The sequence below is a fragment of the Zalophus californianus genome, chromosome 7 (assembly GCF_009762305.2).
Source record: "Zalophus californianus isolate mZalCal1 chromosome 7, mZalCal1.pri.v2, whole genome shotgun sequence".
Classification (NCBI taxonomy): Eukaryota; Metazoa; Chordata; class Mammalia; order Carnivora; family Otariidae; genus Zalophus; species Zalophus californianus.
This window is the reverse complement of record NC_045601.1, coordinates 39,984,718-40,000,333: the sequence shown is the minus strand read 5'-3', so window position 1 is coordinate 40,000,333 and position 15,616 is coordinate 39,984,718. Positions and strand designations below refer to the sequence as shown.

The 15,616-nt window shown below is 37.6% G+C and overlaps 1 protein-coding gene across 1 annotated transcript in view; it reads right to left on the bottom strand.

The window, feature by feature from the left end:
- TRDN (triadin) overlaps nucleotides 1-15,616 on the bottom strand; it is a 360,457-nt gene that overhangs the window by 259,531 nt on the left and 85,310 nt on the right. Inside the window, exon 5 of the mRNA XM_027601775.1 lies at nucleotides 10,750-10,809. Coding sequence (XP_027457576.1) covers nucleotides 10,750-10,809 — 60 coding nt within the window. The remainder of the gene's footprint in view (nucleotides 1-10,749; nucleotides 10,810-15,616) is intronic.

Sequence of the window (15,616 nt, the reverse complement as noted above, 5' to 3'; positions counted from 1 at the left end):
GGCCCTGTGTCCTTTTCCGAATGTACCAGAGCTCATAGTGCACCTGACCCTGAGGTTCTTATCAGGCAAACCTTCCCTAGGGGCCAAGCAGTAGGCATTCAGGGCCAGGTTGGTTGAGCTCTTTGCTTATCTCTCTGTTCTTAGTTGGAAAAAATCAAAAGTTTGGCATCAAAATTTATTCAGTATTAATTTGAAGAGGCTTTAGCCAACACTAAACAAAATGTCAGTTGTCGTGGGGCACCTGGGTGGCTCAGTCGTTAAATGTCTGCCTTTGGCTCAGGTCATGATCCCAGGGTCCTGGAATCAAGTCCTGCATCGGGCTCCCTGCTCAGCAGGGAGCCTCCTTCTCCCTCTCCCACTCCCTCTGCTTGTGTTCTCTCTTTCGTTGTGTCTCTCTCTGTAAAAAAAATAAATAAAATCTTTTAAAAATATCTGTCTCTTGGTCAGTATGCATGTCTCTGTATGTTTTTATTTATTTATTTTTGTAACTAATCTATAGAATTTCCATTCTGTGCTAAGGCAAGATGACCTACACATTCTAAGCGATAATGATGAACTCAATAGGAAAGCACTCTTGAGTAGAGAGATTGTCAAAGATTATGTTACTCATTCTTCCTAAAGGATTATTTTATCATTTTTTAATTTAAAATAAGCACACAATTTTAGAGCTGATAAGAACCTAAAAGATCCATTAGCCTGAACTTCTTTGTCCCTGGATAAGAAAACACTGCCTCAAAAGAGTCTACAGCAGAGAAGAGTAAGAATATCATGATCAGATTTCCAAACTAGTACTCTTCCTCCAAAACTATGCTACCTTGTCCAGGCAGATCCTGTGCAGCCTAGAAACTTGTTCTTATGAGCCAAAGTGTGCTGGCTGGAGTCTCCAAGCATGTTATCCACAGTCCATCCTGCAATAATATACACACTTCTTTTTCACAATAAAATTACATTTGTTTATGTATTAAAATGCAGATTAGGCCAATTACCCAAAGATATAAAGCTCATCTGATATATCCTCCAGATCGCAAAGTACATATTTAAGTTCCAAAATATTATTTTTACTCTCAAATCTGATTGAATTGTGTGGGTAATTTCCCCTTCAAATGGGGCTCCGTGGCTACAGTCAGAACTGTAATCAATTCCTCAAAAGTGAGCAATCACTATGGAGGTGACATACAGCTTTGTGAGGAGCCTTCTTGCCTCCCACTTTCCAGGTTTATCTTTCACAGCTGCCAGAGAGACAAAGAAAATATATTTGGTACTTTAAAGGGTCAATTAAGTATGGTGCAGAGAGGGCAAAAGTAAAAGTTTATACAATACAGACGGACTAAATCAGTTTGTAGTCTTTGAGAGCATCTTTATAAGGGGCTCCAGGATCTTTAGATACATTTTAAGGTCCTGTCCTCTTTGGCTTTTGATCATCATCTTCAGCAAAATCCTTTGCCAGCCTATGATTCCAGTCCTATAATGGTTTCCCAGAAACAACCCTAAACCAGTCAATCAGGATTATTATTCTAAATTACCCTTTTAAAAAAATCTTCTTCTGACTCATGCGAGACTGTTATGCATTGAATTGCATAGTCTCAAAAGATGTGTTGAAGTCCTAATCCAGTACCTCAGAATGTGACCTTAGTTGGAAATAGCCTTTGAGATGTAATCAGGTTAAAATGAAGTCATTACAGTGGTCTTTAATTCAATATGACTGGAGTCCTTATGAAAAGGGGAAATTTGTACACAGACACTGATATGCACAGAGGGAAGAAACAGAGATGCAAGGAGAACACCTCTGAAGGCAGAGATTGGAGTGGTTCATCTACAAGCCAAAGATTGCCAGCCAACAACCGGGAGGTAGGAGAAGCATGGAATAGATTCTCCTTTACAGCTTTTTGAGGTAATCGATCCTGCTGAAATCTTGATGTTGGAGACAATATATAAGCACTATATTTTTCAATTGATGGTAGCAAATAAATTTAATCAACCTCTGTAACTCTGAAACAATAAATTTCTGTTATTTTAAGCCAATCAGTTTTTGATACTTTGCTACCGGAGCCCTAGGAAACGAGTACCAATACTAATCATTCAGGTTCTCTTGTGCTCTTCTAACCAAGTTCTCACCTGGTTCCTTGAAGACTGACCCTTGACCTAGGTCTTATATCTTCCATTTTAGGTTCCAGAGTGTTCATCTAAATCTTAAGCCATCCATTCCTTTAAGGTTTTACCAGAAAACTGCAGTTAGACCTACTCAGCAACTGAGGCAGCCAGTTGTCTCCTCCAGGATCTCTGTTTGTGGAGTACTCACATGATGGTATAATTGTGTGTTTGCTGTTTTAGATCTCTCATTGGACTAGGTCTTATTCATTATTGAATTTTTAGTGCCCCGTATGGTGTTTGGCACAAATTAAGTACTGTGAATAACTTAATGTGTATTGCTGCCTAATGGCTATGACCAGTTTTTTCCATCTACAATAGCTGCCTGTGAGGATAACCCCGTTTCCACTGACTGGTCCACTTTGATGTTGACCACATGCCATTAATCAGCATACACTTCTGCCATGAGAACTTCTTCCCCACTCCTAAGGTCAGTTCTTCGCCTGAACACTAAGCAATTCAGGTTGATGTAGCAAATACCTATTGTTTTGAACGCCCAAAAAAACTCTCCTTTTGTCTAGGAGCCATCTTGGATAAAGTTCTCCCATCTAGTTATACATTTACCAACCAGGTTCCAGTCTCTTCTTGTTTATTCTAGGAGTAAATTGACATGTTTAATAGTTAAATAAAAGCCCAAATATTATCTGAAAAATAACAATAAAATTTGCAATTGCAAAAAACCCCAAGGCAATATGCAATAAATAAAACTAAATGAAAGAAAAAAATAGAAGAAAATACAAAATATATTAGTGTTTATCTTTGGATAATTGACTGTGGTTGTTTTTCTTTCTTTTTTGCATTTCCAAAATTGTCCAAATTAATCTGGATTACTTTAATCTATATTATTATGTTATAAATTTTATTGTGTTTCCTAATTACATGTTACAGATTGTCATTGTTTTAATATGGAGCTTACTATCAAATTCTTCAATTGTTGCTGACCGAATAAATTTGACATTACAATAGCCCAATTAAAGCTGAATAATTATATATATTGGAAAATAAACATAGAAATGTGCAAGGAAAAAACTGTCAATAGGAGTCCAGTAGAGATTAACAAAATAGGGACATAAATGCTTCATTAGTTACTTCATTCATTATTTCAATGTTTATTGAATGTGTTTCATGTGTTGGGTACTTTGCTAGACGTTAGAGACATTTTTAATTTGATATAGGCACACAAATTCAGAGCTGGTAGGAATCTGAAAGACCATTGGGCTCGCATCTCTTTGTTTATAAATAAGAAAACACAGAATCACAAGAGGAAATGTCAAAAAATGACCTAGAACATACATGAAGACACACATAGTTCCTGCTGTGACGGTCCATCTGAGAGTCAAAGAAATGAACAGGAGACGTGCCCAGTGACTCCACAAGAAGGGCCTGCTGGCTGAAGAGAAGGGTGCATACAGAAGCACAGAGCTGTGAGATGGCACTGGAGCCTGTTTAGGGACTCTTCAACAGTGCAGCTGCCTAAGGCACAGGCACTGTGGGTAGGTCTGTGCTGTCCTGGTGGGGGCAGCAGGCGCCAAGTTGAGAATTGAGGGGGTTGAGGAGGAGGTTCAGAGTAGGGAAGTTATGTGGAAAAGCACACAAAGCTGGACATTTCTATGGCTATTACTGATCATATGAGGAGAGTCTTCTACGCCATGGTAGAAAATAAGGCTTTTATCTCTAAGGCACTGTGATGACAACAGTTGGATTGAAGCCTGTGAGTGTCATGATCAGCACAAACTTAAGGGGTAATTCAGAGAAATCAGCTAAGAAATGACTGTCTTAAGGGCGCCTGGGTGGCTCAGTCAATTGAGCAGCTGGTGCTTGATCTCAGTTCAGGTCCGGATCTCAGGGTCATGAGTTCAGGTCCCATGTTGGGCTCCATGCTGGGCATGGATCCTACTTAATGAAAAGAAAGAAGGAAGGGAGGAAGGAAGGGAGGAAGGAAGGAAGAAGGGAAGGAGGGAGGGAGGGAGAGAGGGAGGGAAGGAGGGATGGAGGAAGGAAGGACTGTCTTAATCTAACTGAGAAACGATTGTGGAGGAGATAGCAGTGGAAGAGGTGAGAATAGGAAAATTATGGTGAAGAGGGAGTATGACAAGGGACTGAACAGGACCGCTCGTTGTGCCGAAAGAGTCCAAGATTTTTATGGCAGGACTGTCACTCAAATACCTTCTGAAATGAGTCATATTAAATGTCCACCACAGGAGTGATAAGAGTGGTGAAGACTATGGTAAACAGTAGGTGCAGGACCCACCTAAAGACATCCACTTGTACTGTATTTTACAATACAGCCTGGTCACTGGAAACTGCTGTGGACTGTACCGTGAGTTTAACTGACAGCGATTCTAACCCTGGCTAATCATTTGAATCATTAGAAGAGTTTGACTAAAACCCCGGCCTCACCTCCCCAAAAACGTTAATGGTCCCAGAATGGAGTCTGCAATGGCTATATATATATATATATATATATATATATTTTTTTTTTTTTTTTAAACTATCCAGATGACTCTAAAGTCCATCAAGTCCATACCACCCCTGGCAAATAGGACCCCTCCTTCTGCAGCTTGAATAGCCTGGGCGGGTAGGATATCTACTATTGTGACCAATAATACAGAGGGATGAAGACATTCTGTGCAGTGGAACTTCACACGGGCTTCAAATACACTGAGTGAAAGAAGTCTGTTAGTTATCTGTGTTAAGTCAGATGACAGTTGTGTAGGAGGGTCCAGAGACTTTTCACACTCTACTTCTTCAGTCTTTTCAAATATCAAAATTAATTAACCACTTGGGCTACTAAATTAATCAATGTTTTAAATGAAATGTGAAGAGATTATCCAATATAAAAATACTTGAGGTATTCAGGTCATTCTCAAGTCTTTGATTTAAGGTACATGCACACTGAGTATGAATTTTTAATGAGTTTATATTAAAATATCTTAAGGAAATTATGGCACTGTCGTGGCCACACATGAATGTCATCCTACTTCTAATATGACTAAACTCTTCACATATCCTCATCAGGAAAAAAACAAAAAGAAACAAATGAACAAATATCTGGCTTACTAAAATAAACCAAAAATAATGGAAAGAAACCTGAATACTTCCTCCAAACCTGAATTCCCTAATAATAATTTTACACTTTACTTTTGCTATGCTGATGGCTAAAGTTTTATAAAAACTCTTATGACAGTGTTGCTATAGTAAATTTGGTCAATTTTGCCATCCTATGATTCCTCTCTTTAAATACTTATATTTTGTACTTCGCTATCTCTGTCCTTTCTAGTATCTGACTGGTGTGTACTCTTGTTAAAGAGTAGCTCGGTGGGGTGGTTTAAATAATGACCCCGAAAAATGCATCTATGTCTTAATCCCTGGAACTGTGAATGTTACCATACATGGCAAAAAAGGATTTAGCAATGTGATTAAATCAAGGATCTTGAGATAGGGAGATTATCCTAGATAATCTAGGTGAGCCCTAAATGCAACCCCCTATATCCTTGCAATAGGGAGTCTGAGGAAGATTTGAAGACAGAAGAGAAGGCACTGTAACCACAGTGGCAGAGATTGGAGTGATGCAACCACAAACCAAGTATAGCAGCCCCGGAAGCTGAAAGAGGCAAGGAACAGATTCTCTCCTAGAGCGCCTGAGGTAGTTTGGCCCTGATGACAACCTGATTTGGACCCAGTGAAACTGATTTTAGATTTCTGGCCTCTAGAACTATAAGATAATAAATTTCTATTGTTCCAAGACACCACACTTTTGGCAATTTGTTACAGCAGCCACAGGAAACTAACACACCCATTTGGCATTTCTACCAAAAGAGTAAGTACTGTCAGGTCTCATTTCTCATTTTGTTAAGTGTAGCAGTAATGGTGAGGAGACTTAGAGGTGGATCCAGTTTATTAAGTACATGATGCCTGCTATGCAGGGAGGCCATCAAACAAGACAAGTTCAGGCTCTGTGGAAGTACAAGCAGATCAGTGAAGTTGATTAGCAGATTACAAGGTTCCAACCGTGGGGCTTCAGAGAAAAATTCAAGATTGTCTAGCTGTGAGAAAATTCTAGTGCAGACCCTTAGACACAGTGGAGCCAAAAAGAAGAAAGAAAATGGGAAGGCGGGGATAGTGGGAAAGCCACGTGTTCTTAAGTTAGAGAAATCTGAGATTAACATTTGGCTCTACAACTTAATAAACACATGAGACATTGAGAAAAATCATTAAGTTCAGATAAACCTCAGTATTCTTAGTTTTAAGTGGGTTTGTAGCTACCATGTTGGATTCTTCCATGAAGGTTAAGTAAAACATTAGAAAGCCTAGATTAAGTACAGTATTTGTTTCTTATTAGATAAATGCTTGTATAAGATTTTTTAGGAAGGAAGCAGAAATACAGGGGTGAAGTGGCAATAAAGTTAGTTTAGTGTTGTGTTACAGAATCTTGGGTTGACAGATCTTAAGTTCCTTCAGTCTATGATCAGATGGGTATCAAGTGGTCCCAAATATAGGATGAGAAATAATGCAGATAAGAAATCTGCAAGGGATTGTCACTGACCTAATCAGTAGTGATTAAGAGGACTAGTTAATTGACTGATAGTTACTGTTGAAATTTAAATTTGCCAAGAATTCTTCGAATAATTTCATATATGCATTTCATAATCACTTAATCTTCACAACTGTATCATACCCATATTACATATGAGAAAATAGAGGCAACAAAAGTGAATTAACTTGTCCAAGGTTACATAGGCAGTAGTTCCTAAATTTGGATTCTGACTCAGATTAATTCAAGTTAATTCAAGACATTTCTAAAAGTAGGAGAAAATAATGGTGACATCCTTTTTTGTCACAATCATATACTATGCTCCTAGCTACTTATTGAATAAACATGTCTGAGTGTTTACCATGAGCCAGGGAAATGGTCTTTAACAATCATGACTTGGACCTTTAATTTATGACAAATAGCACTAGTTTCTATAATTCCCTACAATGAATGTATATCTTTTCTTTTAAGGCCGATGTGTACATAGTTATTTGTACCTATGAAGGATATCCAAACTGTGGACTACCAGAGGAGACTGACCAATATTTCTTGTCATTTGTCATGTGGCTCTGCATTCCACAATGATCATCCTTTCACCTGAGTTACTCATGGGCTGCGGTCTCTAGACTGCCTTATTCATCTCCATCTGGAAATTAGTTCTTAGAGGTTAGACAGAAATATATTCTAAAATGTTTGGCTTTAAATATGAGTGTATTCTGCAAGATCATTTTGACCTATAAAATCTTCCATTAGAAGCCATCCCCTTGGAATGGAATCAGCATTCTTCAAGCTAACTTCTGCCACAGCAAAATACTCAGTGCCTACAACTCCTCTGGCATGATGGAATTCCACCTGCCCATCAAGGCCATTTATATTAGCAAAAATTTGGTGAACAGCATCTTCGGTAATCCAAGAAAAGTTAAAATGTGGTTGTAAATTTCTTTTAAACAAATGGAATAGTCCACTGAATTACTATATTAATTCAATATAAGGTCACAAGTACAGACATTACTGTGATCATATTTATAAAATAAATTACAACTTCTTTTAAGTAGGAAAAAAAAACCCAAGGTTAATTAAAATGTAAACATTAACTAACATGTCAGAGCTTATGCCTTAAAATCAAGATAAGTACTTATTGCCAGGTTAAGAATTAAAGGGTTTGGGCGTCTGGGCGGCTCAGTTTGTTGGGCGACTGCCTTCGGCTCAGGTCATGATCCTGGAGTGCCGGGATCGAGTCCCGCATCAGGCTCCCTGATCGGCAGGGAGCCTGCTTCTCCCTCTGACCCTACCCCCTCTTGGGCTCTCTCTCTCTCTCTCTCTCAGATGAATCAATAAAATCTTTAAAAAAAAAAAAAGAGTTAAAGGGTTTGCTCCTCAGTTCCATGAAACTGGTGCATTTTCCCTAAGAAAAACATCTGACAAATTAAACAGGGAAAAAATAGGAACAAAAGTTACCTTGGCTTCATGAATTAAAATCATCTCAATAAGGTGGATAATTATAAGTTATGAAAAGAAGTGGGGATTGAAACCAATTCACTGACACTTTAAAAATGAATTAGATAACATATTTATACAGCATGATTTTGGAAATGTATGTTCTCTGGGACTACATATGCTATGGTTTTCTATATTCCATCTGATGAGTAAATCATCTACATGCAGAGTTCCAGGGCTTTTCACACTCCTAAAATCTTTCTGAATACCATATAAATCCCTTACAGGAGGAAAAAAGAGAGAGAGAGAGACAAAGAGAGACAATGGGGTGTGATCTAGCTTCTATCACTACCAACATTTTTATCTCCCCCAGCTTCACCAGTACTCACCAGCTTTTTATTTTTTCCTTATTTTTATTTTTTTTTACCAGCGTTTTAGACTCAGATATTTGCTGGCATGTCTATAACCATCACAGGCTATTAGTACCTTGGATATATTGTGTCTTTTCTTATAAGAGTTCAGATATTTTGATAAAAAAGTAAATTCCTAACTACCTAGCGTATATAACCATAACTGATACGAAATGTGGCATATAGAAAACATATTTATCTACATATGTGAATAGTTATAAAACCACATTTATTTTCACTGAACTACCTGGAAATAAAAAGCAGGCATTATTCTACCTGGATGAGGAAACCAAGCAGTAAAATGGACTCTTCCATTCATACTGACACAGAAAAAAATACGGAAAGAAGAAACTACCTCGAAAGCCCATTTAAGTCTTCAACAGTTGAAGCTCCATTTTCTCTTTCTTGAGAAATATTCACTTTCCAAAATATATTTGGTCTATTCGGGGAATCTATTCAGGTACTAATCTCTAACCCAGGCTTTGAGAAATTTATTTTAAACTGCAGCCAAATTCACTGTTTTAATTATGCAAGACTCACTAGTTTAATAAGCCCACTCTACAGCCCGCTGCTCAAAGTCTTTAACAGCAGGATTCTAATAGAGCCAGGTCCAAAATGTAAATGGTGCCATCTGCATCACCACATCCACTCCAGCAGCACTGCTATTAAATTAATAGTACAGTCTGCAAGATAAAACAGCAGAGACTCCAGTCATGTGGAACCAGTTGAGTCTCTGTTTAACCTCCAGCAGATTGAAACACATAGCCAGTTCAGTCAGGGCTAGCTTAGTTAATCCATACTCAAGAGCTGTGTCCAATTTCCCTGACCAAAGGAATTAGGGACCAAAAAAGGAAAGGGAACAGTAAGAAGACATTAGTTCCCTAAGTACAAATATAAATAGGTTTCAATTGAGTAAGCTTCAATGTCCTTGATTGTATAAGGATTGGCTGATCAATCTGGATTGAATTCAAACATTAGGATTAAAGACATTATAGCTGCAGAATGATTTAAGCTCTTCACAAAAAGGAAGTACATAAAGTATATTAAAAATGGCATTTTAATATAGATTCACATATTGGTATAATTTAGGGTTAAGTAGAACTTCTATTATTTGAAAACGTACTATTTGCAACTTTGGTCTTCACTGCAGGTAATTTTACACTAGCGGGTTTTTTTTTTTTAAGATTTTATTTATTTATTTCACAGAGAGATAGACAGAAGAGCACAAGCAGAGGGAATGGCAGGGGGAGAGGGAGAAGCAGGCTCTGCACTGAGCAGGGAGCCTGATGCAGGACTCGATCCCAGGACCCTGGGATCATGACCTGAGCTGAAGGCAGACGCTTATCCATCTGAGCCACCCAGGTGCCCTACATTAGCGAGTTTTGACATAATAAATATTAGACAAGATTCTATTTCTATCCAGAAAAAGATTATTTCCTTTTCTGTCCAGAGCACATATTTGTGTGATATGGAATTATGAGATTTTAATTTTTGCCCTTACTCACTTAAAAAGCATGCGAGGCTGATCACTGGGGAATCCTGAGCATATTTAGAAATACATCCCTTTGAAAGCTTTTGTTTCCTATACATTTCTTTAAAGTTTTATGACTACAAGGGCCATTCCTAGAAAAGAGATGCTTGTAAAATGAGCAAGACAATGCTGGCCATTATTAACATGCCTCTAATGCAAGACTGCAGTTCCTGGATTCAGTTGAGTTGAAAGGGATATTAATCATCATGTTGTCACTGTCCATGTACCCCTTGAGGCTGTATACGAACACTGCGGGGCCATCGCAGTGTGCAGCAAGGCAATATAATGACTGCATTTCTGTGCCAACGACTTTAAATGTACTGCATGGCATAAAAAATTCAAGGTTAAAAAAATGAACTTTGACTTATTACAGTAACATATTCAAAGAAGAAAAAGTATTTACTAGTAAGTCAACAATTATATTTATAGTACTATCTTAGAAGGAAAAACCAGTTGTAAATAATTTAAACATTGTCACATGTTTTGAAGTTACTTTGATTCCAACAATTAAATATTACTTATGTATTTATACCTGAAATTAACCGAGAAGTAAAGGTATTAATTTAAACACTATCAAAAATGTTAAAACAAGGGAACACTCGACATGAAAATTTTCCTTTCTTCCATATGAGCACACAAAATATATATCCTAAATAAAAATAAGAATAAACATGAAATTAAACCATTACCTTTAGTTAGTATTTTCCTTTCAGTTTTCTCCTGCTTTTCAGTCTTTTCTTTGTGTATTTCTAGGAAAACACAGAATTTGTAATTTAAAAACTTTTTTTGAAAATGTACAAAATATAAGTTATAGCTATGATCTAAACTTTAAAATTCTACCATGAAGTCTAAATTTGTCCTAACTGGAAAAAGTCATTGGAACATATTGCTACATAAATCACTCATTTATTGAAATAAGGAAAAAGTTGGATTTACCTCAAAAGTAGTGTTATTTGAAAAAGCGTAAAAACTTACATAAATGGGGATTTTTGTCATCATTTTCAGTGCTAAAATTGATCACAAGCTATAATTATGTTTTTTTTCAATTACTCTCAATTCAATTAAGAATCCTTAGTAAGAATGTCATTTAGATTGAGGAAGATTTCATTTTTACATATTATTAAGAATTTGTGAAATGAACTGTAACTACCTAATAGGAAATATGTCTCAGAAGTATTGACTCTAAGCTATGTTTATAATCAGAATTTGGCATTGCATTTAACCAATAATTACTGCATGCAGATATGACACATTTCATGGAATAAGTCAGTTGTTACATTTTTTCCTAAATATCAGGTTTTAACAAATATATTTAATTTTCTGCTAGCTTCAGTATACATACATCGCCAAGGCTTGGAAAATGAAGTTAATTCTGAATTCGCAGTTAATTTGGATAGACCTAGATTAAATATTAGAGTTTACAGATATGATTACTACCTCAGAAAAGTGACTTAATAGCGTGGTTTTTCTTAGAAAAATGCTAATGAGTTTTACTTATTTATTTATCACAACTTTATTTCACAGATGATCTGAGATGGTTCTAATCACTGTACACATTTTAAATTCTCCATTTGTAAATGTGAATTTGCATTTTTTGTAACTTTTCCAGAAGTCTAAAATTAAGACCAACTGTCAGAAATTCCTAAGTATCTTCAGAAAAGACAGTGAAGGCAGGTAAATCATCACTGTGAAAATCTCCCCACTTGTCTGCCCCATGAATCCCGCATCACACTATTTACAGAGCCACCCCTTTACCCTTATCCCATCCCTGACTTTGATATGGCAATAGAGATACAAAAGAGTTAAGATACTTAATCACATCTCTGATACAATTTCTCCAGGTTTCAAGGAAAGATCTTCAAAACCCATAGGAATCCATTTTTCTGCCTCTCTCACCATTTTTTAAAAAATCTCTTCTCTATAGGTCTCCAAATCCTACTCCAAGTGTGTGTGTGTGTGTGTGTGTGTGTGTGTTCCAGATATCTGCTGGACACTTACCATCAATCTTTTCTGAGTTGGGTGAATCATTATTTGGGAGTAGAGTGGGGCTGTTCTGTGCAAGCTCTGGTATTTAGCAGCATCCCTGGCCTCTACCTGTTAAATGCATGTAGCTCCACCCCCCGTCATGACTATAAGAAGTGTCTTTAGACAGTGCCAAATGCCCTCTGTATGGCAAAAATGAGCCCCCAAGAACATGCTCACATGGCTCAGATGAAAAATTTTATATGTTTTTAAAGAAACTGTGCCCTATTTGCAAAGGCACAGTAAAGTTGTATCTTATAGGCTATAGACAATAAAGCTAACATAAATCTTACTTAACACACAACACACAAAGAATTTATATCTTTAGAACTGTCTAAGGATGTGAGATAACCAGCCTAATCACTTTCACTAGCTAGACCTATACTGCCCTAGGCAGTAGCCACAGGACTTACGTGAATATTAAGGACATGATATGCAGTTTGTTCAAATTGAGATGTGCCATAAGTATAAGTATATACTGGATTATGAAGACTTAGTATAAAAAAGAATATAAAATATCTCATTAATGATTTTATATTAGTAACACTGGAATGATATGATCTTAGACTTATTTAGTGTGATCATTTTATTTGTGTGTCAACTTGGTTAAACTACTATCCCACATCATTCAAATGAACACTAATCTTGGATTTGCCGTGAAGGTATTTTACAGAAATAATTAAAATCCTTAATCCATAGACTTTAAATGAGCAGATGATTCCGGATCATGAGGTTTCCTGGAGAGAGGGAAGAAATTCTGTCTGGGGATGATAGCTTTCATCCCTGCCCATAGATTCAAGTTTGCCTGTGATTTTCCCTGCCTGACTACTGTCCTATGGGTTCTGACTTGCTTAGCCAGTCCCCACAATCACAGAGGCCAATTCCTTGTAATGAATTTCTTAATACATAAATATATCTGCATAATCTTCTACTGGTTCTGCTTTTCTGGTTGAGTCCTCACTGAGACCCTGATTAGGTTAAGTAAGACACATGATTAAAATTAATTTCATATTATTCTTTTTACATTTTAAATGTGTGGCTACTTGAAGATTTTAAGTTGCATGTGTGGCTCACATAATATTACTATCAGGCAGTGCTGGTTTAGTCCTAGGAGTGGGCAGATGACCTTTCTAAAGCCTTAGTCATCCACAGGGTTAAATCTTTTACAAGTAAAAAAGCAAATTCAAAATTCTCCCCTGTCAGTACAGTCTTACTTCCTCCCTTCTATTCAGACCAACAGAGGCTGTGGAGATTGGTGCCTTGTATAGCTCAGGCCAAAAAAGCAAGTAAAACACCAAAGATTTAGAAGAGTCTTTAGATGTGCCAAGGGAGTCACCTTTAAGGGATAATTTCTTACTCCTAGTAAGGGTTGATTTGAATGCAGAAATGGGATGAAATTTTCTAAGTTAAAAGCTTACATGGAATGCAACATTCATTGTGAGACAAGAAGGCCTTGAAATTGTCATTTAGAATAATATTTTTCCTTTAGAGGTAAGCTTGCATGTGTGTGTGTGTGTGTGTGTGTGTGTGTGTGTGTGTGTTCTGCAAACATCTGTTGGCCACTTAGAAGAACAAAGCAGAGGTGCTGCAACTCCCACAGGAGGATCAGACCTGAGTTAGAACTTTCTGCAAGATCAGGTGCTAAAGACCATCCTGCCTGGGTAATCCTGTCAGAGCTTCCTAGCTAACTTCTTCTTGGGAAATACACTGAATATGGTGGCGATCTGTGGGACTATGCAACCATGTTGGTCCACGGCTGTGTTTGCTGAAAGGTAGGTGGAGGTTTGCACATCAGAGAACAGACATATGAAGCAGCGGTAGGAACCACCTTGAAACCCCTTAGCTCTAGCTCTTTTTTTTTTTTTTTTTGACAGAGAGAGAGAGAGCACAAACGGGGGGTGGGGGGAGTGGCAGGCAGAGGGAGAGAGAGAGAGAGAGGGAAAAGCAGGCTTCCTGCCAAGTAGGGAGCCCGATGTGGGGCTCGATCCCAGGACCCCGGGATCATGATCTGAGTCGAAGGCAGATGCCTAACGACTGAGCCACCCAGGCATCCCGCTCTAGCTTTTTTGTACACAGAAATATCTCATCAGAAGGGAATGAGCTCTAGATTGTGACCAAAATTGAAATGAGCAGACGTCCATCCTGGAGGGAAAAAAATAAAGGGAAAGAAGACAAATCTCAACAAGATTGGGATCAAGAACACCATTCATGAAAAGGCAAGGGGAATATGTGTTGCCTGCACCATTTTTCAAACCCATGGGAGTGGGGTAACCCTAAGGAGGAAGGTAAAACCCAGCATGTTGGCTATGCTTCACAATAAGTTTTCCTTAAGAAAAAATAAAAATAAGTGAAGCTAAAGGAGCATGAGACTGGGAAAAAAATGGCAATGCATTTCTGAGTATTTGTTTTCCAATCTATGGTAACTGGAGGAGCCAATACAACTCAGTTCTGTAACTCAGACCAATCTCAAGGACAAGGCCCTAATATTTTATTTCCCTGATTCTGAACTTCATCCTTATGCAAAGGACAGCCTCATTGCTCTGGGCAGATCTACTTAGATTTCTAACAAGTGGCGGCGGGCGTCATGGACTAAAATACATACACATACATAATAAAATCTTTACACCTCACAGTGACATATGATGACTTACACAGACATATTTCTGCAGGAACATCATCAACTAATTTTTTAACTGATGATCACTTGGAGACCATTAGTATTTCTACAGCGGCACGTGTAGACTCGCACAGCTAACCTTGGCATGTAAACCTACATTTCTCTGCTTAGAGAAGACAAAAGAAATTTATTCCTTATGATTCAAACTTAAGGATAAATGCAATCTCTCTCTCTCTGAGTTTATTGCAACATCTCATTTTCTTTGGGGATTGGATTCTATGACTAGCGTTATTGCCTCTACCCATGAGCCAGTTCTTTCTGCTTCCACTTGAGCCAGGATATGATAACTGTTCAGGCTCCTGTCCAATTGAGTAACAACGTGCTACCAATTTAGACTTCAAAAGGATATTTTTCTCATAAGCAGATGATGTTTGATTTGTTCCTCTCAGCTGCTCTTTCCAGCTAAGAACCATTTGTATAAGAATGCAAAATTAAATTTTAATAATTCAAGTCACTAAAGGTAGAACTTTATTGCCCTATGGTTTTCAACAAACTTCCAAGAAAAATAAAATTTCCTATATTATGTTAAAACTAGCTTCCATTTGTTTAATATTTTCCACAGACTGGCGAATAACTCCATTTTTGGGTACTATGACAAAAATGTATGATTGCATAAAATCGCATTTAACAACATGACACTCTTTAAGAGTAGTTCTCTTAAACCTGCACAAGTCCTGGATACAAGGGACAAGAAGAAGGTCAAAGCAGGCATCATTTACCTCCAAAAATATGTGCATTGCAATTAGATTAGTGTCCAATGTCTCTGAAGACGTAATAAGTCTCAGCACCAGATGCCAGTTGGAATCATAAGGCATTTTGGTCACTGGTAAACCTTAAAGATCATTTTGCAGCTTAGA